The sequence below is a fragment of the Palaemon carinicauda genome, unplaced genomic scaffold, assembly GCF_036898095.1.
Source record: "Palaemon carinicauda isolate YSFRI2023 unplaced genomic scaffold, ASM3689809v2 scaffold508, whole genome shotgun sequence".
Taxonomy (NCBI): domain Eukaryota; kingdom Metazoa; phylum Arthropoda; class Malacostraca; order Decapoda; family Palaemonidae; genus Palaemon; species Palaemon carinicauda.
In genome coordinates, this window is record NW_027171771.1 from 89,302 (window position 1) to 116,500 (window position 27,199).

General features: G+C 38.2%; 1 protein-coding gene across 1 annotated transcript in view; it reads right to left on the reverse strand.

The window, feature by feature from the left end:
* The window catches only part of LOC137637054 (nucleolar protein 56-like), a 30,025-nt gene extending 5,267 nt beyond the window's left edge, over nt 1-24,758 (reverse strand). Inside the window, exons 1-8 of the mRNA XM_068369361.1 lie at nt 24,609-24,758; nt 19,477-19,681; nt 9,275-9,432; nt 7,445-7,653; nt 5,780-5,967; nt 5,080-5,481; nt 3,725-3,913; nt 2,317-2,438 (exon numbers count right to left, since the gene is read on the reverse strand). Coding sequence (XP_068225462.1) covers nt 2,317-2,438; nt 3,725-3,913; nt 5,080-5,481; nt 5,780-5,967; nt 7,445-7,653; nt 9,275-9,432; nt 19,477-19,681; nt 24,609-24,611 — 1,476 coding nt within the window. The 5' untranslated portion in view covers nt 24,612-24,758. The remainder of the gene's footprint in view (nt 1-2,316; nt 2,439-3,724; nt 3,914-5,079; nt 5,482-5,779; nt 5,968-7,444; nt 7,654-9,274; nt 9,433-19,476; nt 19,682-24,608) is intronic.
* Nucleotides 24,759-27,199: the final 2,441 nt, after the last annotated feature.

Genomic DNA, 27,199 nt, shown 5'->3' on the forward strand with positions numbered 1-27,199 from the left:
ATGGTGACAAAACTAAATAAAAAATCTATAATTTTAGTTCACAATTCAAATTCTAATATAAAATTTTAATATATGTTTGTTACTAACTACTGTTAACTTAATCACATCATGTGTATGGTAAATATATACTTTAAAGTGAGCACATTTTCAAGTGTTATAATAATTATGTTTCCAATACTTAAACAATATTCTTATACTGTATAAACTTTAAGTGTCAACTTCGACAAGCAATTTTTACGGCACTTTTCGCCAATTCCTTAAACCAAATGGAGTGGAAGGGTTTACACTGATGTCTAAAAACATACCTCAAAATTCGAGGATCTCTATTATAAATGACTAGATTGTACCATATCTGGAGGATGTTAGTAAGGGCCAGGAAGGAAGGAAGGAAGGAAGGAAGGAAGGAAGGAAGGAAGGAAAGGAGAGGGAGGGAGAGGGAGGGAGAGGGAGGGAGAGGGAGAAAGAGAGAGAGAGAGAGAGAAAGAGAGAGAGAGAGAAAGAGAGAGAGAGAGAGAGAGAGAAAGAGCAAGAGAGAGAGAAAGAGCAAGAGCAAGAGAGAGAGAAAGAGCAAGAGCAAGAGCAAGAGCAAGAGCAAGAGAGAGAGAGAGAGAGAGAGAGAGAGAGAGAGAGATTTATCACAACTTTTTGGCCAGATCATATGAAAGTTGAATGTATGTATTGTAAATGTCTATGTAGTTGGAAAATATGTTAAGTCAAGTTTTTAATTTGTTTAAGGAGTTTAACTTCATATATATTAGTGGGGAGTATCCACATTTGACAGAATCATTTAAAAACCTCAATTAATAAAACCATCAGCTGTTTGTATTTTGGGTGTAGCACTTCAATTTTCTTCCAGTGTATGGGGGTATACTATTAGTATAGTCCCTAGTTTTCACGAGTAGGAGTTGGACTACGGTAATTATTTTCATTCATTGATATTCTACACATTGATAAATAAGTTTAATACCCAAGGGATTAATCAAGGCAAAGAATTTATCAACCATCATGGCAGTAAATGACAGAAGAGTCAATCGTAAAAATTAACCTAACAGCATGAACCTAACCTGATTTTCTTCTACAGGACATAATTGTCTCTAATGTACTTGGCAGTATAAATACAAAGACATGGAAACATCAAAATCTGATTGACTCCTGAATGGCAGAAAAAATAAATGCTTAATTATGACCTACATATTAGTCAATATTTATACTAGCAAATGTTGAATACAGGAAAAGTTATTCAACACCTAATGCAGAAGTTCCCTCGTTAATAAAGACAAGGGATTCAAAATTCACATAACCGTATATAATTGAGTATGCCGTTTTATTTTCAATGGATTTATGAAGCAACCTACAAATATAGCCCGAACTGGGACCTAGGTGGTCATTGAGCGATGTATTTGGATTTGATTTATCAGATTCATTAATTTGGACTATTACAGGCCACCACTGGGACTTGGCGCCGTGATTGCAAAGACCCTGAAGTAATACCTATACTACACAGTTCAAGTTGCTGTATTTGGTCTAATTTCTGTCATCTGTTAAGATGCATTTACAACTAGAGGGGCACTCAGTAGAGGGCAGACCTCCGCAGCGGCAGCTAATTTCTCAACCGTGACCTTGACCTTCCAAAATTTAGTAAAATGTATGTTTCACTCTACGATTAAAATTGTGGCCAAGAATCCGTTCACAAACTCAACCGGGGTAAAGCATAACCTCTACCCAACTTCGTTGGCGGAGGTAATTGAGAGAGTGCACCTTGAATGATCAAATTATAGACCAAATAATTGCAATATTGCATTGGGTTTTTTTCTCATCTACCAAGGCCTGACTGAATACAGTAACACCAAATTCTAACAGTTAACTTCAATTTTATACAAACCCTCTCTAAGGGCGCCGTCCAAAATAAAAAAAAAAATCACTGTTTTTAGATATATTATAATTTTTCGATATACAAACTATAATTTTGTGAAGTTTCATTGCAATCTAAATTAAACTTAATTTATGAATAAAATTCTGATTTTTAAAAATTCTCCGTTTGTTTCTAGCTTCACAACAAATTAAAAAAAATTTAATCATGTTTGACATGAAAAATTGACGGGACTTTTTTTAGGCCCTTTTTTTTTTTTAAATGACATTTCTATGAATTCCCTATAATTTGAAAATTATTACCATCCTGTTGTACAGTTAATAGCTAGGATTAGGCCCAGAATGTGATAAGCCAGGCTTTTAAAATAAAATACAGTACCTTAAAAGTTTTGCATATTTTATACACAGTACAGGAAAGTAATAGCTTCAACAGAAAACTTAACTTACCTCTTCGGTTTTTACATTTTCGGCAGCCAGCTGCTCCTCCTCCCCATCTTTCTTCTTCTTCTTCTTCTTTTTCTTTTTTGAGGGTCCTCCTGATTCAGCTTCACCTTCTCCCCCTGCGTCACCTGTTAAAAGATTTGCACGATTCAATAAAATGAACATTGCTTATTTAATGTTTTTAAAAAATTTAAGGGAATGATTTATACAATGTACTCTTGTGAGCCAACTGTCGAGAAAATTTGGTGAGTAATGTTATTGAATAGGCATTAGAACAAAAAATTGATTCAATAAAATATCTAGTTTCCTATTTCAATTTTATATCATGAAATTCCCAGTTCATTTCCTAAGAAGAAAATTATATCATTCCATTGAATGTGTGAAGTTGAGTTAGATGAACTGAAGCCATGAATTTGGACTAAATAGCCCGAGAGAACTTTCAGCGTTACATTTAGACAAAAACCCAAGATACACTAGGAGGTACTAGTTAGAATCGTTGGCACAGGAAGAAAGAAGTAGTATGAATGGAAATAAAAGTACAGTAGAAGTATATAAAGAAAGAGCGGCTAAGACCCCAAGGAATGCTACAAACACCCTTAAATCTGATAGCATTTGGAGTTACATCGACTTTATCACTGTACTTCATAGTAAAGAATTACATCAAACGGGAGCAAATTACATTATAGCGCCTTTAGCTACAGTATCTCATTTGGATATCATCATTATCTCCTCTTCCTATAACTATTGGTTAGATTTCGTGAGTAGTCTCGATCTTGAGCTTTTAAACCAATACTTCTCCATTCATATTTCATAGTCCTCAACCTTATAGGCCTGGGTCTTCCAACTCTTTTAGTGCCTTGTGGAGACCAGTTGAAAGTTTGGTGAACTTCTCTCTCTTGGGTAGTACAAAGCAATTGGATTTAGATGAATTTTACTCAAATTGAATGAAAAATTTAGTGTAGTTTCATTTAGACTATAAATAGGTAATTACTGCTAGCCTTGGGTTACCTTGACTGTTCAAGTGTAGTCATTGTTAACGCTCAAGAGAGACTACTGCTGCAAAGGCCTGTTACATTAAGGGGTCTTTTTGTACTGTATTATCAATTACATAATTTCTCGTTAAAAATTATTTCAGAAAAAAATAAAATGAAAATCACAAAATATGCTATTTCTCACAAAACTATATCTCTACATTATATGCACTAAATCAAAATTAATATCTTTGCAAAATCATAATGTAAGTACTTGCAATCATTATTTAGAATTTACTGATAGGGTTGTATTGTATTTACAAATTTGGTTCAATTTTGCAGGTGGGGGGGAAACCCTTGCAGTTGCATTAAGTCATAGTTAAGATCAAGACAAAGTGATACCTACATTACATTCTAGTCTCAAAAGATTAACCGATACTTACCATTAGCTAACGCTTCTTGCTTTCTCTTCTTGGGTTGGCTTTGTACTTTCTGTAGAGCTTCCTTGTGTTCATTCAAGGCTTCAGCCATGACTTCAATATTCTTCCTAGGGATGTCTCCGGTTTCATAGAACTTCAGTCTTTCCTCTACTTGATCCTTTAATTTTTCACCAAACACCGATGTTAAGTTTTCTGTTTGGAAAAAAATAAAATCATTATTGTATAAAATATAGTAAGACATATTTAGTAAAGCTAAATTGGTAATTAATATGAAAAGGGAATCTTATTCTTAGGAGAAACAAACAGTATTGTCGCCACATCCATATTTACTGCAAACGTTTCAACATTCAAATGGCATCATCAGTGCTACTTAAAGTAAAGATAAAAGAAACAATACAATTTCAAATTATTTTATGTAAATTTAATTTAAAATTGTATTACTTCTTTTAACTTTACTTTAGGCAGCACTGCTGATATTTGAAATGTCGAAAAGTTTGCATTAAATATTTATGTAGCGACAGTGTTTCTGTAATTAATATTTCACAATTTCCAAGATTCTGGTAAAATCTTATTCTGGTCATGTTTTACAAGTAACAACCTAAGTTTCTCACATACGAAAGGTAGAAATTTCACAATATATCAACTACTGGCCCATCTAATATTCTCCAGGTCTACCCAAACCCTATACAGCTTTGATCAATCTCTGAACAAAATTGAAAATGTACATTTTGTACAGAAATTTCACAGATGACGCAGGAAGAAGTCTTCACTTTGCAAAATGGTAAACATAAGAAAACTTCTCAACTCTATCATTTAGCTACCTTTATTCCATACTGTATAGAGATAAAATCATTTTGTGGTACTTAAACATGACAATTAGTGTTGGGTGTTTTAGACAAAATAAAGTGCCGACATCATGTAAAAATCTGCAAAAATCACAACTAAGTAAACTTAAGACCTATATGCTTCCACAATATTCTACGTTAACAAAGGTTTGGATAAGTTACGGAACAAATAAGAATGATAAGCTGTTAAGAACAGTATCACTAAATCAATTAAAAAACAAAAATCAAAGTGATTGAGGTATTATGAAACATTAATTATATTGAAAGAATCAATGAAGAGCTACTGAGTGAAGACAGAAAGAACATGTGGTAGGTCACAGGAGAAGAATAAAATGACAAAATAAGGCACAATATAAAAAAAAAATCTAAAATTTGTTTCCCTTCTCGGGGGAAAAAAAAAATTACAAAAAAGCTCAAATAACCTTACTTTACAACACAGGAGGAAAATAAAATTACAACAAAGACAATACAGTAAAGTATTTACAAAGAAAAAAAAAATCTAATCAAACTTACCTGAGAAACAGTCAATTCTTGATGCAATTGAACACTTATTGGCTAAGTATCTAGATATTCTTCCCTTATTTGCCAGTCCAGCGCGAGATATAAACGACGCATGGTAAATCAGACCATACTTCGGAGTATTGGTTCGCATCTTGATTGCACGGAAGAGCGCTTTCTCTGCGCCCAATATCTGCACTGTTGAAGCCGGATACTTGGCCAAATTTGTCAGAGACCCAGAGTGGGATATCAGACGTGCTCCAACCATGTCCCCAATCAACACGGCAAGGTTGGGTGCTATCATGGACATTTTACTTTTCAAGTATTCTGCCAGCTGTTTACGATACGCAGAGAGACTTATGACTCTCTTGGCAAATCTCTCAATGTTCATTAAATCAATGGGAGATATATCCATACCTGTGGAATCCATATATGAAGTATTAGAAAAATTTGTTTCAAAATTATGATTGGTATTTCTTTCATTACACAAACTTCACACTTACATTTAGCTATCTTTGCTTTAAAGACAAATTTACAGCAATAAAATAAGTACTATATTGCAGTATACACAGACTTTTCACCCTTAACAGAATCTAAAATTCATAACCAATGCAAACTGAACTAAGTATAAATTCATCTTACGATGAAAATATGCAACAATTTTACTACTGTTTTAACAATATAAATTAAACAAGAATTAAGGACAAAGACTTACCCATGGACATTCTTGAGGCATCAAGAATGGCTTGTGCTTTAGCAGGGTCCATAACAATTTCTTCCAACATTTCCAAGGAATCTTCGGTAAGCGTCTTTCTGTCCTTGATGGCATCGGCGCAAAGGCTGTACTGGTAGTTATCGGTTACAATCTTTCCCAATTCGGGAAAATGATAGGAATACCATTCTCTGGAAAATAATAAATAGGGGTTAGGACAACCTCAAACTATACCTATTTCTCTTGTGAGGGTTATGATCAGTATTCCATGTTAGTATAAATATTTTAGGTTTCACATTAATAGAGTACTATAACTTTTAAACTGATTATTTGTATCCAATCGTTACTTAAAGTTACAGTAAGTTACATCTATATGATGTTTTCAATAGCAATCTATAATTTTTCTAGCTATACAAAACGAAGTCTTTAAATATGGGAGATCACTGGCACAAAAATGACAGCAGATATTTTAGATTGATTTCAATATGGCAGACCGAGGGGCGGCCGCCGGACAGTAATGCCCTCAAAGTCATCACTTATAATATAAGGGGCTAAGGTTTGTATAGCTTGCAAAAATAAAGTTGTAAAAATGTTGGTATTTGTTACAACACTGCAACATACAACTATTCTTTGAATATAGGATATTCAATAAGTTGGAAAACCTCCCCTGTGAACAGTGACAGAGGGTTCACTCTCCTGTGGGGAATGTCCATTACTTGGTCCTTATAATAAAAGGATTTTTTTTTTCAAGACCCCTATTGCACCTCTTAATCAGCCTCAAGTGATGGAGAAAGCATTTTGGGCAGTGTCAAAACTATAAATCACATGGATCATTTGTAAATATTGCTTTGCACATATTTGAGCAATGTATATGAGTAGAGTATACCATATCCATTTCCACCTTTGATTCAAGAGAATGGAGATGTGACTTCTTATAAAGGGCGAGCCAAGCCCTTACATGAGAAATGGACCGTGTTCTTGGCTGCTATCTCCTAGGTATTGCCCATGTTGAAAGAAGAGTCCTCAATACTAAAGGGATAGAGAATGTTCTCACCTGCATCAATACCAGAAAAACCTTTGGGAGGGAAGGAATCCTTGGGTTGGGAATTATACGTTTTGTTGGTAAAGTTTTGTTCTCAACTAGGAACTCTATTACAAAGACAACGGTCATCAAATTCCATCCTTCGCTGTGAAAAATCTATTACTGAAGTTCATAAATTTCTTCCTCTATAAAGTCACAACACTATCAGACTACCTCCTTGGTAGCTCAAAAAGTGAACCAGTAAGAGTCCAATTACATTCTAGGGGCATGTATTCCAAGGTGGGCATGACAGTTTGAGGGTTCATCATGAGCAAGCATAACTCCCACAACACCCTTCGGCCTTCAGACTTGGCTCAATGCCAATCTATAATCTTTGACAGGTGAGAGAAGAGCTTCTCCCAGTATAAGTAGATTAGGAAATCTGCAACCAGCTGAATAGTTGAGAATGACAACCAAATGATCACGGGGTTAGAGTTGACATCAAGTTGTGCCACAAGTGCTGGAAGGTATTCTCAAACAAGGGCCATGTTGTATATTCATATACATAGGGCAAAAACCATGTCCAAACCATAAGCGTTTAAAGCAAAGAACCAAATAATTGCAGATGAAAGTAAAATGATACTTACTTCATACGCATTGCGAAAGTATTTACATCTTTATCCAGTTGGTCTAAAATGTTGATACTCTGGATTATCATGTTGTCAGCCCTATTCACATTGAACTTGACTTTCCCTCTCGAGTAAGAATGGCCGAGACCCAGCTCTGTCTGCTTCATAGATGCAGCCGATAGGCCCTTCACATAACTGGTCAAGTGTTGCCGAATGCCACGTACAATCTGTTACAATTAAAGAATAAACCATTTTGAATATAAAAAGGACTTTCACAATACTATCTTTAAAATTAGGACTGGTAATAAACAGAAGGGATTACAAGAAAAAAATTTTCTTCACTTTACTATACAAGATACATATCTACCTACTATACAATACTTTACAAAACAATGTTGACAAAGAAAACAGAATATAAAGAAATTAAAAGGACAAACTAATATGGTGTAAAGTAATCTAATGAACTGTTTCTTTGTTTCTTTAAATGAAGCAGTTATAACAAAGATATTTATGTTTTTAGTTTATAAAATGAGATGTATTTCTGTTCAAGAAAGTATAAAAAAAAAACATTCCACCATTCCTGAGTTTCAACAATGTTTACAACTTAAACAATGGATTTTATATAGCTTAATTGAATTAGATTCATGAACTGCAAACTGTTTACAGTACTGTGAAGTGGCCATTATTTGGGTTTGCAATCTCCAACCATTATAAATGCTGCATATAAAATTAAGTAACAATCTATCAATAATAAAAGCAAAAAATTGCTAAAACATCAAATGGCATCTACATTTGAGAAACCGGCTTGAGAGGTAGCAGTGTCATGATTGGATAAAAGGCTGAATATTTTTGCACATCACCATATATTATCTCGTCACTTGTAAGAGGCTCACTGAACTATCCGAGACTTTCTTACAGTATGTTTCCTACATTAGAATAAGGTGTTTCAGTGAACTGAACTTGTTGAATCTTAACCCTTTTACCCCCAATGGATGTACTGGTAAGTTTCACAAAATTCATCCCTTTACCCCCATTGGACATACCGCTACGTCCTTGCAAAAAAAATGGCTAATTACATTTTTTTTTGCATATTTTTGACAACTTTTTGAGAAACTTCAGGCATTTTCCAAAAGAATGAGACCAACCTGACATCTCTATGATGAAAATTAAGTCTGTTGGAGCAATTTAAAAAAAATATATTGCAAAATGTGCTTGAAAAAGAAAACGCCTGGGGAATAAGGGTTGGAAAGTTCCAAATAGCTTAGGGGTAAAAGGGTTAAGAGCGTAACTTAAGGGTCCAACTCATAATGCCCCCAATACCTTGCTATCATCAATTGTTTCGATTCAGAATTTGCTAACAACAACATACAGTATGTTCTAGAATTCCTGCAGCTATCTCTAAATAGTAGCACACGTTCTTATCTTACCCACGGAAAAAGTATTCCAAATGTGTTGTGAATCATTTTTTTTTTTCAGTGAAAAGAGTAATGTTATTCAATTCTAGCCTTGCATAAAACATATCAATAGATGACATTTAATTAAGATCTTACTTAATATATTGCAAATTCATTAAATTATTAGTCTGGCCAGTTTCCAAATATTAAAAATATTTCCCTTAAAGACACTACCAATATAGAGTATACTAAATATATGAATGAAAGAAGAATGTTTAATAGCACGGAATGTACAGTATAATTCTCCATAGTCTTTTGGTAATTATAAACACCAAATTTTAACTGTTGGGTCTAACATTTTCAATTTGTTAATATCAAATTTCCAACTCCACTAAGCCTCCCATTTACTTAACAGGGATTTTTTTTAAAGATCAATAAAGCATAGTATACACACCTCTGGTACAACTCCAACGTGAGTAACCGATATACCAAGAGCCTCATTGATGGCAGCAGCAAGTTTTACTTCAACCACGCCAAGTTGAATCTTACTTTTCTTGCCTGCGGTAGGTAAATTGGTTTCCAGAAAAGCAGACAATTCTGACGTCAGTATACCTGCAAAACAAAAACATCAATCATTTACACTACACAAATTATGTATTGTGATTAAAATATACAAGCATAGAGATGAAGATATCTAAAAAGGGTATTCAAAACTGGAATGCTCTTGTAACTTTAACAGTAGGTCTTTACTTCCCTAAGGTAGAGAACATTATGTTTAACCAAAATTTTGAACATGCTATAAAACTCTAACCTAGTGAAAAATACTTATGATAGACTAATATCAGTTTTAAAATAGAATTGGGCCTACTACTGTACTCTTCTCAAGTCACCCCTCCTCTTAACAATTCATATACAAAAAAACCTTTCACAATTGTATTTGATAAACCAAATACTCTTAGATAATCGTAAGCTGCTTCATCACTACCAACAGACCATAAATCATTTAACATTACTTCATGTACAACTGGATCCAAAGCATCACTAAGAAAAATGAAAATAAGTATGACACATTTATCCCAATCGACCTCTGGCAGTTGAACACACACTGGTCTCCAGAATATATTTTTGTATGCTAACTGCACACACTGGTCTCCAGAACATATATTTTTGTATGCTAACTGGTTGTCCAGCCATGCTTTGCTACTTCCCAAAAGAACTAGTTAAATATCTACATAGTACAGAAATTTCAACATGGATATATTCCAAATCGGTCTGTATTTACTAGTCCCAATAATCGAGAACTCATTTCAAAATTGGTGTGACTATAGCCACTTTATCATCTTTAATTCTAATAGCCAGGCCTTCTCCATCATGAGGCTCAATACTACGCAGTACTCAAGAAGTTTTATTCCAGCTGTGACCAAGTTGTGGAATGATCTTCCTAATCGGGTAGTTGAATCAGTAGAACTTCAAAAGTTCAAAGTTGGAACAAATGCTTTTTTGTTGACCAAGCGGACATGAGTCTTTTTATAGTTTATTTATGACATATTTGTGTTTGATGTTGTTAATAGTTTAAATATGTTATTTTTATTAGTAAAATAAATTTTTGAATATACTTACCCGATAATCATGTAGCTGTCAACTCCGTTGCCCGACAGAATTCTATGGAGGGATACGCCAGCTATCACAATACTAGAAGGGGGTGTACTTACCAGCGCCGCCTGTGGCCAGGTACTCAAGTACTTCTTGTTGACACCTCCTCAATTATTCCTCGGTCCACTGGTTCTCTCTGGGGAGGAAGGGAGGGTCGATTAAATCATGATTATCGGGTAAGTATATTCAAAAATTTATTTTACTAATAAAAATAACATTTTTCAATATTAAACTTACCCGATAATCATGTAGCTGATTCACACCCAGGGAGGTGGGTGAAAACCAGTGTACAAGATTAAAGGATAGCTAAGTATCCCATATTTCATATAACAGTTATCTCAAATAACAATGAAATAATAAGTACCTGGTAAGGAAGTCGAATAGAACCGTTACTCTGCCTCTTTTTTAAAGTTCGTCTTCCTTACTGAGCGCAGCGTTCCTCTTGGAGGCTGAATCAACCCAAAGGTGCCAAAGTACACGGGGTTGCAACCCCTACTAAAGGACCTCTACCAAACCTTTAACCCAGGCGCTTCTCAAGAATGAATAGACCACCCGCCAAATCAAAAGGATGCGGAAGGCTTCTTAGCCTACCGTAACAACCATAAAAACAACAATAAAAGCATTCAAGAGAAAGGTTAAAAAAGGTTATGGGATTAAGGGAATGTAGTGGCTGAGCCCTCACCTACTACTGCACTCGCTGCTACGAATGGTCCCAGGGTGTAGCAGTTCTCGTAAAGAGACTGGACATCTTTCAGATAAAATGATGCAAACACTGACTTGCTCCTCCAATAGGTTGCATCCATTATGCTCTGCAGAGAACGGTTTTTATTAAAGGCCATCGAAGTAGCTACGGCTCTTACTTCGTGGGTCCTTACCTTCAGCAATGCAAGGTCTTCCTCCTTAAAGTGAGAATGTGCTTCTCTGATCAGAAGCCTTATATAATACGAAAGCCCATTCTTGGACATGGGCCTCGAAGGTTTCTTGATGGCACACCATAAAGCTTCCGACTGTCCTCGAATAGGTTTAGACCTCTTAAGATAATATTTGAGAGCTCTGACAGGGCAAAGAACTCTCTCTAGTTCGTTACCTACCATGTTGGAGAGGCTAGGTATTTCAAACGATCTAGGCCAAGGACGTGAAGGAAGCTCGTTCTTTGCTAGGAATCCAAGCTGAAAAGAACATGTTGCAGATTCGGTTGTGAAACCAATGTTCTTGCTGAAGGCATGAACCTCACTGACTCTCTTAGCTGTTGCAAGGCAGACGAGAAAAAGAGTCTTGAGGGTAAGGTCCTTGAAGGAAGCTGACTGGAGAGGTTCGAACCTAGATGACATAAGGAACCTTAAGACTACGTCTAGATTCCAGCCTGGAGTGGAAAGACGACGTTCTTTAGCCGTCTCAAAAGACTTAAGAATGTCTTGAAGGTCCTTGTTGGAAGACAGGTCCAAACCTCTGTGGCGGAGAACTGAAGCCAACATACTCCTATATCCTTTAATCGTAGGTGCTGAAAGGGATCTCTCATTCCTAAGATGTAGAAGGAAGTCAGCTATTTGGGTCACAGAGGTATTGGTAGAGGATATTGAATTGGCTCTACACCAGCTTCGGAAGACCTCCCACTTAGACTGGTAGACTCTACAAGTGGAAACCCTTCTTGCTCTGGCAATCGCACTGGCTGCCTCCTTCGAAAAGCCTCTAGCTCTAGCGAATCTTTCGACAGTCTGAAGGCAGTCAGCCGAAGAGCGTGGAGGTTTGGGTGCAACCTGTCTATGTGAGGTTGACGTAGAAGGTCCACTCTTAGAGGTAGAGTCCTGGGGAAGTCGACTAGCCATTGAAGTACCTCTGTGAACCATTCTCTTGCAGGCCAAAGGGGAGCAACCAGCGTCAGCCGTGTCCCTTCGTGCGAGACGAATTTCTGCAGAACTTTGTTTATTATCTTGAACGGTGGGAATGCGTACAGGTCGAGATGGGACCAGTTCAGTAGAAAAGCATCCACATGAACTGCTGCAGGGTCTGGAACAGGGGAACAGTACAGCGGAAGTCTCTTGGTTATGGAGGTGGCAAACAGATCTATGGTAGGTTGACCCCACAAGGTCCAAAGTCTGTTGCACACACTCTTGTGGAGGGTCCATTCCGTGGGAATGACCTGATTCCTTCTGCTTAGGCGATCTGCTGAGACGTTCATATCGCCCTGAATGAACCTCGTGACCAGAGTGAGGTTTAGACCTCTTGACCAAATGAGGAGGTCCCTTGCGATCTCGTATAGGCTCCTCGAATGGGTCCCTCCTTGCTTGGAGATGTAAGCCAAGGCTGTGGTATTGTCTGAGTTCACCTCCACCACTTTGCCTAGCAGGAGGGACTTGAAGTTCAACAGGGCTAGATGAACTGCTAGCAGCTCCTTGCAGTTGATGTGGAGTAATCCTTGTTCCTCGTTCCACGTTCCCGAGCATTCCCGTCCGTCCAAGGTTGCACCCCAGCCCGAGTCCGATGCATCTGAGAAGAGATGAAGATTGGGGGTCTGAATGGCCAACGATAGACCCTCCCTGAGAAGGAGGTTGCGCTTCCACCACAGGAGAGTGGTCTTCATCTCTTGGTTGATAGGGATAGAGACTGCTTCGAGAGTCGAACCCTTGTCCCAATGAGCTGCAAGATGGAATTGAAGAGGGCGGAGGTGGAGTCTCCCTAGCTCGACAAACAGGGCCAGTGATGAGAGGGTCCCTGTGAGACTCATCCACTGTCTCACTGAGCAACTGCTCCTCTTCAGCATGCTCATGATGCACTCTAGGGCCTGGCTTATCCTGGGGGCCGATGGAAAAGCCCGAAAATCCTGACTCCGAATCTCCATTCACAGGTACACAATGGATTGGGAGGGAATGAGTTGAGACTTCTCTATGTTGACTAATAGACCTAGGTCTCTGATTAAGTCTAAAGTCCAATTGAGATTCTCCAGACAACGACGACTCGTGGAGGCTCTCAACAGCCAGTCGTCTAAGTAGAGGGAGGCTCTGATGTTCGACAAGTGTAGGAATTTTGCTATATTCCTCATCAGATGAGTAAAGACCATAGGAGCTGTGCTTAGGCCAAAACACAGGGCTTGGAATTGGTAGACAACCTTTCCAAAAACGAATCTCAGGAAAGGTTGGGAGTCTGGATGAATAGGAACGTGAAAGTATGCATCTTTCAAGTCCAACGAGACCATCCAGTCCTCCTGTCTGACCGCTGCTAAGACCGACTTCGTCGTCTCCATCGTGAACGTCTGCTTGGTGACATACTCGTTGAGAGCGCTGACGTCCAGCACCGGTCTCCAACCTCCTGTCTTCTTGGCCACAAGAAAGAGACGGTTGTAGAAGCCCGGGGATTGATGGTCCCGGACTATAACCACTGCCTTCTTCTGCACAAGTAGCGACACCTCCTGGTGCAATGCTAGCCTCTTGTCCTCTTCTTTGTAGTTGGGAGAGAGGTTGATGGGTGATGTGGTCAGAGGTGGTTTGAGGCAGAATGGAATCCTGTAACCGTTCCTCAGCCAACTGACAGACTGGGCGTCTGCACCTCTCTTCTCCCAGGCTCGCCAGAAGATCTTGAGTCTGGCTCCTACTGCTGTCTGGAGATGCGGAGAGTCAGTTTTTTCCTTTAGATGTCCTGGATCCTTTCCTAGACTTGCTCCTGTGAGAGTCTGGACGGGAGCTTCCTCGGCTGGGGGCTCTACCACGAAAGGGCGGTATGAACCTCGTAGCAGGGGTATCAGCCACTGAGGAGCGATAAGTCTTGGGGACTGAGGTAGCAACCTTAGACTTACGAGCCGATGAGGCTACAAGATCGTGTGTATCCTTTTGTATCAGGGCAGCAGACAAGTCCTTAACCAGCTCTTCGGGGAAGAGGAACTTCGAGAGCGGAGCAAAAAGGAGTTGTGACCGTTGGCAAGGTGTAATGCTGGCGGAAAGGAAGGTACACAGTTGTTCCCTTTTCTTCAAAACCCCTGATACAAACATCGACGCAAGCTCACCCGATCCATCCCTAATGGCCTTATCCATGCAGGACATTAATAGCATGGCAGAATCTTTGTCCGCAGGAGAGGTCTTCTTGCTGAGGGCCCCCAGGCACCAGTCTAGAAAGTTGAACATTTCAAATGCTCTAAACATTCCTTTCAGTAAGTGATCCAGGTCTGAGAAGGTCCAACAAACCTTAGAGCGCCTCATTGCAGTTCTCCGAGGCGAGTCTACCAGACTTGAGAAGTCAGCCTGGGCAGAGGCAGGTACTCCCAAGCCTGGTGCTTCTCCTGTGGCATACCAAACGCTCGCTTTCGAAGTGAGCTTCGTTGGAGGGAACATGAAAGAAGTCTTGCCAAGGTGTTGCTTAGACTGCAGCCACTCCCCTAAGATCCTTAATGCCCTCTTAGAGGACCTAGCTAGGACTAGCTTAGTATAGGTGGACTTAGCTTGTTGTACGCCCAGCGAAAACTCAGATGGCGGAGAGCGGGGAATAGCAGAGACAAAGTGGTCTGGGTAAACCTCCCTAAGTAGAGCCAAGACCTTACGAAAATCAATAGACTGTGGAGAAAGCTTGGATTCATCCACGTCTGATGAGGGATCCAGGTGTGCCTCCTCATCACCAGAGTGTAGCGAAGGTATCGGACAAGAATGCTGAACAGCAGAGTCAGAACGAGTAGGAACAAAAGTAGTGGTTTCCTCTACAAGTAACTGTTGAGGGAGAACCTGAGGCTCAGACTGCAAAGGCTGAATAGCAGACGAAGCAGAAGGAAGGCGCATGGGTGGAGGAGGCTGACTCCTTGCATGAGCGGTTGAACACAAGGATTGCGCTTGCTGAGCGGTTGGTGGAAGCGGAGTAGCAAGTCCCTGTTCCTGTGGTGAGAGCGGAGCGTGATGAGGTTGAGGCTGCGCAGAACAAGGTAAATGTCTCGCAAGCTGAGGCTCCTGAGGCGCAAGGCCAAGGTGTAGTGGAGCTTGCCTTGTGGATGGTTGAGCTCGCTGTAGCGAGAGCTGAGGAGACTGACTCATGGACGGGAGAGGTTGTTGTACCTCAGCCAAGAGTTGCACCACTGGTGGAGCAGCAAAGGGAGGCGGAGGAAGAGAGGTATAATCCTCCTGATCCCATAGCAAAGGTTGCCTTAAAGAAGGCGGAGGCTGAACACCAGTGGGAACAGCAAACTCAGACCGTGGCTCAACATCGTACGCCTGGCAGGTGGTACTGCGATCAGGCGGAGCAAGCGCAGGCGGAGCGAGCGCAGGCGGAGCGAGCGCAGGCGGAGGGAGTGTAGGCGGAGGCGGAGGAGCAACACTCTCAGCCCGACACTCACGCATCAAGTCCGAAAGCTGTGCTTGCATGGACTGTAGTAGAGTCCACTTAGGGTCGACAGTCGAGCTCTGTTGTGGCAGAACCTTACTCCTCTTGGGCGGAGTGCAGTCGACAGATGACTGCGGCGAGTCAGAGCTGAGCCAATGACTGCAACCTGGCTGAGCACTCGCGGACTGGACTCTGCGTTTAAGTGGTCTCGAGACCTGAGACCAACGTTTCTTCCCTGACAGATGATCAGCGGACGAGAAAAAGACGGGCTCAATCGTCTGCGGGTGGGAGTGACGGTCTTTGGAAGACACGCCCGCAACCACCGAGGAAACTTCTGTGCGCCTAACAAGGCCTGCCGAACCCTTATGCCCTTCGACATTGCTTCTCCCCTGGGCATGGGAGCTTGCAAGAGGTCCCGGACTGGGAGGACGACTGGCTCGCACAGAAGAATCCTCACGCACCACAATGGCACTGACACTAGCACTTGGCACTGCACTGACACTAGCACTCGTCACAGCACTGGCACTAACTCCACCCACTGCACTCTTGACCTTAAGTTCCTTAACTTCGGCCATCAGAGACTTATGGTCACTTACCACTGAACTCTACTTTATCGCCTAAGGCCTGAATAGCACGCAAAACAACAGACATATCAGGCGGAGGGCAAACAGTAGGTTCGGGGGTAGCCACTACAGGGGTAGGAAAAGGTAGGGGATCATGAGGTGAGGAAAACATTGAAGAGTGAGAAGAACTCCTCCTAACTCTACCTCTCTCTAACTTAGATGAATATTTTAAAAGACGGACAAATTCCAGTTCCGAAAGTCCGGCGCATTCCTCACATCGATTTTCTAACTGACAGGGCCTGTCCCTACAGTCAGAACAAGCGGTGTGAGGATCTACCGAGGCCTTCGGAATACGCCTATTGCAAGACCTACATCGTCTATGGGAGGGGGCTTGCGAAATGTCAGACATCTTGAATCCAAAGAGTTAGCCAAAGGGGTTTCCAAAATCAAGCAAAAGATCGTTAACCGTTAATCAGGACTATATAAAAGCTATCTAGCTAATATAAGAAGGTTTCCAGTAATGCGACAGCCGAAATCTGAGAGAATACTTCACCAATTAGCCGTGAACAAACTCGAAGATCATAAGCGTATCCCAGAACGTCTTGCCGGAAGCACGACAGAGGAATAATTGAGGAGGTGTCAACAAGAAGTACTTGAGTACCTGGCCACAGGTGGCGCTGGTAAGTACACCCCCTTCTAGTATTGTGATAGCTGGCGTATCCCTCCATAGAATTCTGTCGGGCAACGGAGTTGACAGCTACATGATTATCGGGTAAGTTTAATATTGAAAAGTGACATGTCTGTTTTGACGTTACTTTTTTAGAATGATTTATTGTTAATTTGTACTCTTCATTTATTTATTTCCTTATTTCCTTTCCTCACTGGGCTATTTTTCCTTGTTGGAGCCCCTGGGCTTATAGCATCTTGCTTTTCCAACTAGGGTTGTAGCTTGGATAGTAATAATAATAATAGGATATAGTACTTACACCCACTAATAGTGTCACAGCATTTACTATTCTTGAAATTATGCCAGCTGGACTTTTTAAGCTTCTTTTAATTCAGATATTAGCATCAGACCAAGCTCACAATTTGCCTTCTTGGTCAGCGTGATAATGCCGATAACACTTATAAATTGTTAAACCTTATTTATGCCTATGGTTCAGTACCAGTCGGATTTTGGAATACGTGTCCACAAAAGATCCCATTATATATATGTACATATCATCATCTCCTCCTACACCTATCGAGGCAAAGGGCCTCTGATAGATTTCGCCAGTCGTCTCGTATCTTGAGCTTTGAAATTGATACTTATCCATTCATTATCTCTAACTTCATAGTCCTACAGTAATATATATCATCTTCAAATAATTCTAAATGTTTCAGTTAATTTTTGGTAACAATAGCCATCTGGAAGTATTTTTTTTTTACATATCCCATGAGACCATCTAAAAAAAAAAAAATGATTGTGGCCGCTTTCCAGGTTCTTTGTTTCTAGTGTTCCTTATTAAAGTGATTATATTGGCACGGATTTCTTATTCCCAACAGGCAGTTTGTTCTTATGACAACTTTATTTTTTTATCTCCATTTCGGTTAAATATCTCTTAACAGAACTAGATGTGTCTTAAGTTACATTTTTTTCCCATGAATAGGAATCAATTTTTTCTACTCGCCCTACTATTCGGCCTCATCCGTAGTTTCTAAAATAAACTTGAAAAAAAATACAATACGCAAGTCACTGGTATCAAATCAGGAATTTGAGACATCAATGGTAGTCTTTCCTCCATCTCACATTTTACCCTTAACCCTTACGCCCCCAAAGGACGTAACGTTACGTTCTTGCAAAACACTGATATATACATGTTTAAGATAACTTTATGAGAAACTTCAGGCATTTTCCAAAAGAATGAGATCAACCTGACCTCTCTACGACAAAAATTGAGGCTGATAGAGCAATTTGAAAAAAATATATAGCAAAATGTGCTCGAAATTTAACCTTATGGCGGGGGTAAAAGGGTTAATTTGTTATGGCAAAAATTTGCTAACAAACTCCGATAAATGTACAGCACAGTACTGTAGTCGAACAATGTAACGGCACCTTAAACTTAATCCTTTCACTTTCTAGAGAAATAATTATGCCCTTATCCTAAGCAAGCTGGGCATTAAAAAATATCTTTCTTGCTTTTTAACAATTAAATGAGCCAGTCCCTGTAAGTCAAATATATTTAATGCAACTACAGTAAAAGTCAATATCTTGTAGCTTTCCGACTACTTTCAACTGTGTTCTACTGTACCTTGGGATGTGAAGCCTAGGTCAAGGCATTCACTTTTAACCTACGCAGCCTAAGATCTAGCCGTGCTTAAAGAAATTAATATATTGAGGGGGGTTTCAAGTTCCACTAGTTAGAGAAACTGAGAAGGGACTGCTACAACAGCCTACATAAAACGTCCCATACTATGCAGTACTAAAATCTAAATGGGTAAAATTAAATAAAACCATGTGCATTATACAAAAAAATATATAAAAACTAATGTCGGGAGTAAATACTAACAGTCAGGTCTTCTCCATCATGAGCCTCAATACTAAATACTACTCTAGAAGTTTTATTCCAGGTGTGACCAAGCTGTGGAATGATCTTCCTAATCGGATAGTTCAATTGGTAGAATTTCAGACGTTCAAACTTGCAGCAAATGTTTTAATATTGACTAGGCTAACACAAGTTTTTATAGTTTATATATGAAATGTTTCAATAATGTTAATGTATTTTAAATATTTCATTCTAATTGTTTATTACTACTTATATCATTTAACTATTTCCTTTCCTCACTGGTTATTTTTCCTGTTTGGAGCCCTTAGGCTTACAGCATCTTGCTTTTCCAACTAGGGATTTACTTTAGCTGCTAATAATGCTGATAATAATAATAATAATTATTATTATTATAGCATCTTGCTTTTCCAACTAGGGATGTACCTTAGCTGCTAATAATGCTGATAATAATAATAATAATGATAATAATAATAATAATTATTATTATTATTATAGCATCTTGCTTTTCCAACTAGGGATGTACCTTAGCTGCTGATAATGCTGATAATAATAATAACAATAACAATAATAATAGCAATAACTAATTTAAAGTTACTCACCTTCAGAAATGGCATTAATGTTCTCCAAGGCAGAAGCGGCAGAAGTGAAAGGTTTGAAACCAACCATTCTGACAAGGGTGTGAAATTTGGCCGAGTCATTGACGGCCTCTTCCACTTGCGGCAGGAAGGCCCCAACCTCTTCAAATTCATTTACCTTGAACAGGCCGAAGCCCGAGGCATGCTCAAACAATACGTAAAGCTGAGCCTGAAACAAAGTTTAGGATATAATAGACATGACATAAAATGACCACTAAAATATAAATTTCTAATGGCTTGTAAATAAATTACCCTTCTCAAACACTTTTTATTACATACAATTTTCATATACACCTCCCTGTAATGAATCACCTACAGTAAAAGATATGCTTAAAATGAAAAATCAGTTATAATTGAATATTTTGTAAACTTAGCATTCTCAGAGTTACATGACTACCAAAAAGTCTAGACATTATCATTTGCTTCACAAGAATTCAAATCCTCACCCATACTACATAAGTTTTGTCCATACACGAGAGCTCCTCTTTAATCCTCTAGCAAAAATAAGCCAAAAAGAAAATCCAATTCTTATATTAAAAGGTCAAAGTCCCTATGCAAACAAAACCCACTAGCAAAATTTACATTGCCCTTTATCCAATCACATTCAACAGAAATATTACAAATTTTAAGAAGTATTTGTATTTTCCATAGCTGTACAAACCGGTCATTTTAAAGGGCATGGCAACAGTGTATGGTTGGACCATGTTACCCACTAACGCCTCTTTTAGAAGAAGTGGGCGTCGCAGAGTCCTTTGATAAGGTCTTGCGGGGTGGTAGAGGTGGGACTTACGACTCAGGTTAGTATAACCGAAAAAGTATTTCTAAAATTTGTAGTTTGTTCCTATGCAATACAAACCCCCATCATTTTAACCCTTTTTCCCCCAGGCTATTTGGAACTTTCCAACCCTTAACCCCAAGGTAATTTTTTTTTCAAGCACATTTTGCAGTATATTTTTTTTCAATTGCTCTAACAGCCTTAATTTTTGTCATAGAGAGGTCAGGTTGGTCTCATTCTCTTGGAAAATGCCTGAAATTTCTCAAAAAAAATTATCAAAAATATGCAAAAAAAAAAAATGTAAATAGCAGTTTTTTGCAAGGACGTACCGGTACGTCCATGGGGGTAAAGGGATGAGTTTTGTGAAACGTACCAATTAGTCCTTAGGGGGTAAAAGGGTTAAAGGGTTTCCTTGGGCAGGGGGAAGTCCCAAAGTACAAAGGACGTCTAACCTTTGACTCAAGAAGGTACCCGACTCTTTAAGAATAAGGGTAAACCTTAGCTCTTAGCGACAAATTAGAGAAAGGGGATTATTGCCCGACAGAAAAAAAAAATGACATCCATATGGAAACTGTCGCAATATAGAAGGTACGTTCAATTAGTAATGAAAAAACGTCAGGAGAGACATTAAATATGATTTGATCAAAATACAGGTACTATTTCATGGTGAAGTAAATATACATATACTCTATAAAATTACTAACTGGCACCTTCATATGTTTGCAGGTCTGAGTGCAGCTTTGAACGTGGTCGAACCAGTCTTATCCGGTTTCCCAATCTGTGAACATGTGTCAAGATGCAGGGAAACTTGGAGCAACGTTACGCCATCAAGTTTAGTGTTAAAGTTAAGAAAACCAAACAAGAAACTTACGGAATGTTAAAGGAGGCCTATGGGGATGAACAGATGAGCCAAGCAATTTTCTATCGGTGGTTCAACAGGTTTTCTGAAGGAAACAACAGGTTGAGGATGAACCCAGATCCGGAGCACCAAAAAGTGCACAAAAGGAGGAAAACATTGATGAAGTGCAAAGGTTAGTGATGAAAGGCTGTCGAATACCTGTGAGGATGACATCTGAAGCTGTTGGTATTAGTACTGGCACAGTAGACAATTCTGAACGAAGACCCGAGGCTCCACAAAGTTTATGCAGGAAGAAACCTCAGCAGTGGAGGAGTGGTCAGTGGTGGTGCCCCAAGCCACAAGTCAACGCTAGTGACCATCTGGATGGCAGACACGGGAATGAAAGTGGTACAACACCCACCCTACAGCCCTGACCCGGCCCCTTGCGACTTCTTCCTGTTCTCACGCATGAAAGACAGCCTCAAGGGAACCAGATTTTATTCAACAGAGGAGCTGAAAGAAGCTTCGGAAAGCTAACTGAAGGGATTACAGAAGGACTTCCAGGACTGGGAGAGACACATTCAGAAGTGTGCAGATGCGAGAGGCAATTATTAATTATTTTGAAGGAGCTGAAGTTTTGTAAGCTTATGAATATACAGTAGTCTCTCTCCTGACATTTTCTTATTACCCTTTCATCATTCACATCGTATATGCAATATAACACAGCAAACATTTTATCAGACACTATTTTTCATTGATGTGTTTACCTGCTGGAGTGGCCATCCACACTTAGGCTTTCATCAGCACAGGTGTAAAAACAAGGGTAGGGTGGAAGTATTCTTGTAGTTGTTGTTGTAGTAGTAGTAGTAGTAGTAGTAGTAGTAGTAGTAGTAGTAGTAGTAGAAAAAAAGAAAAAAAAAAGCCTTAAAGAGAAGGCATCAAGGGACCTGTGGGCCTTTGAAATAGTGGTGAAAGTAGTTAGTCTCTAACTCCAGCTTCGAGTGGTTCTTACGGAAGGCTATGGCTACGGCAATACCACTGATATCATGAGCTCTAGGAGGGGCTACGGAAAGTGCTTCTCCTGAAGATTTGTAAACTTTTAATATAATCTCAATCTAAGTGTGTTCATGTGCTGTGTTTTTAACGAGTAGAATGTTGGCTCAATCAATAACAGAAGAGATAAGGTTTCAGCTACTGTATTTCATATAAAAATGAACGGCATACACGAACAGATTTTCTAGCGTTTCAAAAGCTGTCTACAAAGGCTTCAGCCATTGCAATAACTTAGATGAACCCTCATTATGGTGAAATTTTTGGTCAAACAGCTATAATAATTTTACTACTTCCTTAAGTTTGTTTTAGCAGGATGTTTATATGACCAGTTGCACTTACGCTATTCCTATTATATGGTTTTTTTGCATTTCACCCTAAACACAAAGATGCTACTGATAAGTAGTTGTATAACAATTTTCTTAAAGAGCTAAAACTGTCGTAGTTACTGTTAAGAGAATAACAGGTTTGCTAGCCCAAAATAAAATGCTATAGATGTTCCTACAGTTTCCGACTACGGAGACCCTCGCTTTTTAAGGTAAATAACCCTTTCATCATTCACAACCTCTGCCATAAATGCAACTACCAGACTGTAGAGCAAAACCTCAGATTCACACCTCCAAACAATAAAGTTGAGGCATTAAAACCAAAACAAAGGACACGACATCATGGGAGGGCGTGGCCTAGTCAATAAAGACACAGCAATAAAGTCGAGTTAGGTGGAGAACCTAAGTTCTATTCCTCTTTCCCGTGAGAGGTATAATAGTTAAGAAAATCTCTGGATTTACAAAGAAATCGCTAAAGGAAAACAGGGAATTTGAAATAATTTAAGGTATTGGGATGTTTATAAGACGATAAAAATCATGAGCATAGTTAAATTTTATATTCTTATGCATTAGTTAAAGTGTATGATATAGGGACAGTCTTGTAAATGTAAGGGAGGCGAAGGAGACTTTTTCCATATACACCAACCTTTGTTTACATTCTAGAAAAATGTCAAGTGTTCTTACTACACGTTCCGGATAAGTTCAGTCTAAATACAGATGTTGCTGCGATACAGCACCAAAAATAAATTACTCTAAAGCAGCTCTCTGCAATAGTATTACTTCTAGATGATGCAAGTACCAATTGACGAGAAAGTTAGTGAGAATACTTGACATTCTGTAAACATTTACATTATGAAATTAATTTTCACCATTACTTTCGAATGCCAATATTTCAATGCGATTACAGTATTTAATTAGGAAATTTTAAGATAATCCGCGCCAGGCCAATGCTAACCTTCGCGAAAAAGGTATTTTACCACAGGATAGCCTGGCCATTTGCCTCATGTTAGTTTTGTTAGTCTCAATGTATTACACAATCAAAATCTTATTACAAATAATTATTATAAGTATTATTAATAATATAACCAATTAGTATTAATTATGAAAAATTAATTTCATGATTATCTATCAACCTCTCGCCATTCCCAAGTAGCCGACAATTAGTTATCTTGGTAAAAAATAAAGTCTTAACATGTTCAAATTCTAACCTAACATGTGACTGAAATCAATGACCATCTGTTCACACTAAGCGGTTCAATACACACACGTTTCGTTCGTCGGATATTTTCCAAACTTATCCGAGCCGTAGGAACAAAAGCGGTATGATGACCAAACCGTACAGTGAGAATAGCTCCTTATCTTTCTATGTAACAAAACTTTACATCAAAACGCAGTAGGACACCGATACGTAAACAAACCGTACAGCAAGAATCGGCCCTTACGCTTCCTGACCTATGAAAGGAGCATTCAGCCAGTAATTGGAGATAAATATTAATACGTATCATTCCTTATAATTATTCAAAGATGGCAGATGGAAGGTTTGCGTTTATGATAGCGACCACCTGAATGTATGAGTGGCTGACAAGGAATACGTCAGTATAAGGGGGGGGGGGGGGTCGCAGGGGGCATCAGGCCCCCCTAAGGTAAGAGAGTAAGGATACGGCTTGTAGGTTAAGCTAATGGGGGGGGGGGTAGGTTGGTTGGTTCATTTTTTCTGCACGTTGGAGGAACTTGCAGCTAATATACAAAGGCTCCAGGATGCTTATGACGGTGCACGAGTAAACATTTACAGGTATGGGGTAACCACACCTTGGCCAGGCTTCAAGTACTTTAACGGTACTTTTTGGGCCTAGACACCTTAAACTACCTAAGCATAGAGATGCAAGTTTAATTATGAAGGACTATTGCCAAAAAAGGACTAAACCTAGATTATCCTCGTAAACAATTGTCCAAAAACGCACAACGCTGACCAAATACACAAGGTTTTCCAGACATCTTAAAACGGTCTTTATCCTTTGACAAACGACAAAAACACACGATTAAGTCACAAGGTAAACTCAGCATGGAAATTCTTTTAAATTACTACAGAAATGTATAAAATACATACCATTTTGCTCGTTTTTACATCGTCACTTAGTCACCATGCGTGTACAACGCTATGTTACCACGACCACGAGAACACGATGGTCACCTCCCGCACTACGACCTTGTATACAGGCAACTTTGGGTAATGTCCCTTAACGTTACGGAACTTATTGCATCTTTCAATAAAGAAAATGTAAAGTTAATATTTTTATATGGATAATGATAAATAATGATAAATAACAAATAAATAAATTACAAATAAATAGATAAATAACAAATAACAAAATAACAAATAACTAAACAAAATAACTAAATAACAAAATAACTAAATAACAAAATAACTAAATAACTAAATAACAAAATAACTAAATAACAAAATAACTAAATAAGAAATAAATAAATAATAAATAGTATTACAGGTATTATAATTATTATTATTATTATTAAGCTACAATCCTAGTTGGAAAAGCAGGCAGGATGCTTGCCCAGGGGCTCCAACAGGGAAAATAGCCCAGTGAGGAAAGGATATAAGCAAAAACTACTTGAATTTTAAGAACAATAACAACATTTAGATTAAAATAAATCTTTCATATATAAACTATAGAAACTTTAAAATAAGAGGATAAAAACTTCAAAATAACGAGAGGAATAGATACAAGATGGAATACTGTGCCCTAGTGTACCCCCAAGCAAGAGAACTAACCCAAGACAGTGAAAGTCCATGATACAGAGGCTACGGCATTACCCAAGACTAGAACAATTCCATGATAATGTCTTGTATATCACTATATTCCCTAATTTAAAGGTTTTCCAGCACTGAATTGGCTTGCTAACAATATCTTTAAGCTTTCTTATATTGTATATCACTGTTCCCTAACCCAAGTTTTCTAACAATGAATTCGCGTGCAAGCAGATATGTTAATATGATATTCCCTATCAAATGTATCTAATATATCACTAGTCCTTAATCTAAAGGTTTCCCAACACTCGATACACTTAATTACTAACAAAATAATGTTGAATATGGCAAATTATTAGTTAAAAAGAATTTAACTCACAACGGATAAAAAGTATGAAATCTAGTAATTTGAACAAACCAGATCACATTATTATAGTGATATCAATTAATTAAAAATTTGTCATTTGTTATTGAAGAGATTAGTAGAAAATGAGGATTATGATTAATACTAAGGATGTCAAATTGCAGATATATAAATGTTAAATCTGTTGTTAATAAATACTAATCAATTTCGAGAATTTATAAATGTGAAATGGCTCGTTCAAGAGGAAACGGAAGACTTTCTTCTGCACCAAGAGCCTAAATGTAGATTTGACAAATACCAGTTATGCAGTTTGATATGCAAAATACCCAGAAATATATGATAAACTGATTTTGTATGTTCTGTAGAGAGTAGGGTTCCACTACGTGATAGGGCCAGGAAAGCACCCCTTAATCTAAAGTAAGAACTCTTAAGTGAGACGGTTCACAGAAGTTATATTTTCTTATCTTTTGTGGAAGAAGTGGATTGTTTAATATCATAGCCATTCTAATTGTGTATGTTACGGAAATTGACAAATTATCGCTAACAATAGTACACATTTCTTCCCCTGTAACATACATAAAACTTTTTAAATAAGATAAATTTGCACATACAAGGTTTTTGTTTGTGATCATTATTTAAGTCTTAAATTTAAAATCGCCAATTCTTCAATCTTCTCTAAATTTAAAATACTTTACTACACCAGTTTATAAGGTTTCATATTCTCCTATTGCTGGTATGATAAACACACTTATTACCATTACAGCTATCAATTATTGAAAAAAAAAAAAAGACCAATAGAATATTTTTTTAAGTAATTTCTAGTTGCATCGCCTGATGTAGAAGGAGAACAGCATTGCATATCTAATGCAATGATGAGAAAATTTAAGACTTCCATACTTTTACATATCAATTATAGGTTTGAAATGAATAATAATTCATGCTGACAAAATATTCTATTTAGTAGGACAGGATTTAACAGTAAAGAAAATTATAAATTTGTTATGGGGAGCCCAAGTTGTTTCATTAACTAAAAGCCACTTGGCAGCATCCGAATATTTATTTACATTCTACTTAGCCAAATACAACCAGTTCACATTCCTAAACAGTACGACTTTAATAATTACTGAACACTGTGGGATGGCTTTAAACCTTCAGTGACATGTATTCTTATAAAATCGTTTTGTTTAAAACAAGCAATACTTAAATTAATAAATATTTATTTGTTATTTCTTTTTGCATCCAAAGCCAGACAGACCACCATGAGGTGATCAAATGTCAATGTCGGTAGACACTACGGATGTTATAAACTAAAGAAAACGGGAATTAGAAAATGGGTTTATAGAGCTTTGACTTTTAAAATTTAGTTTCTCTTTAATTATTAAGTTCCGTCTACCTTATTTCCATACATCCTTTTTTATAATGCATATCCATATAATCAGAACTACAGCCCTAATTGGTAAAGCAAATGAGCCTAAAGAGAGAAAGGTTAGAACAACGAATAAAATATACAGTAAAAGCAAAAATTTTTGAATGAATTTCAATGCAATCTGTATGACTAATTTAAATTTGT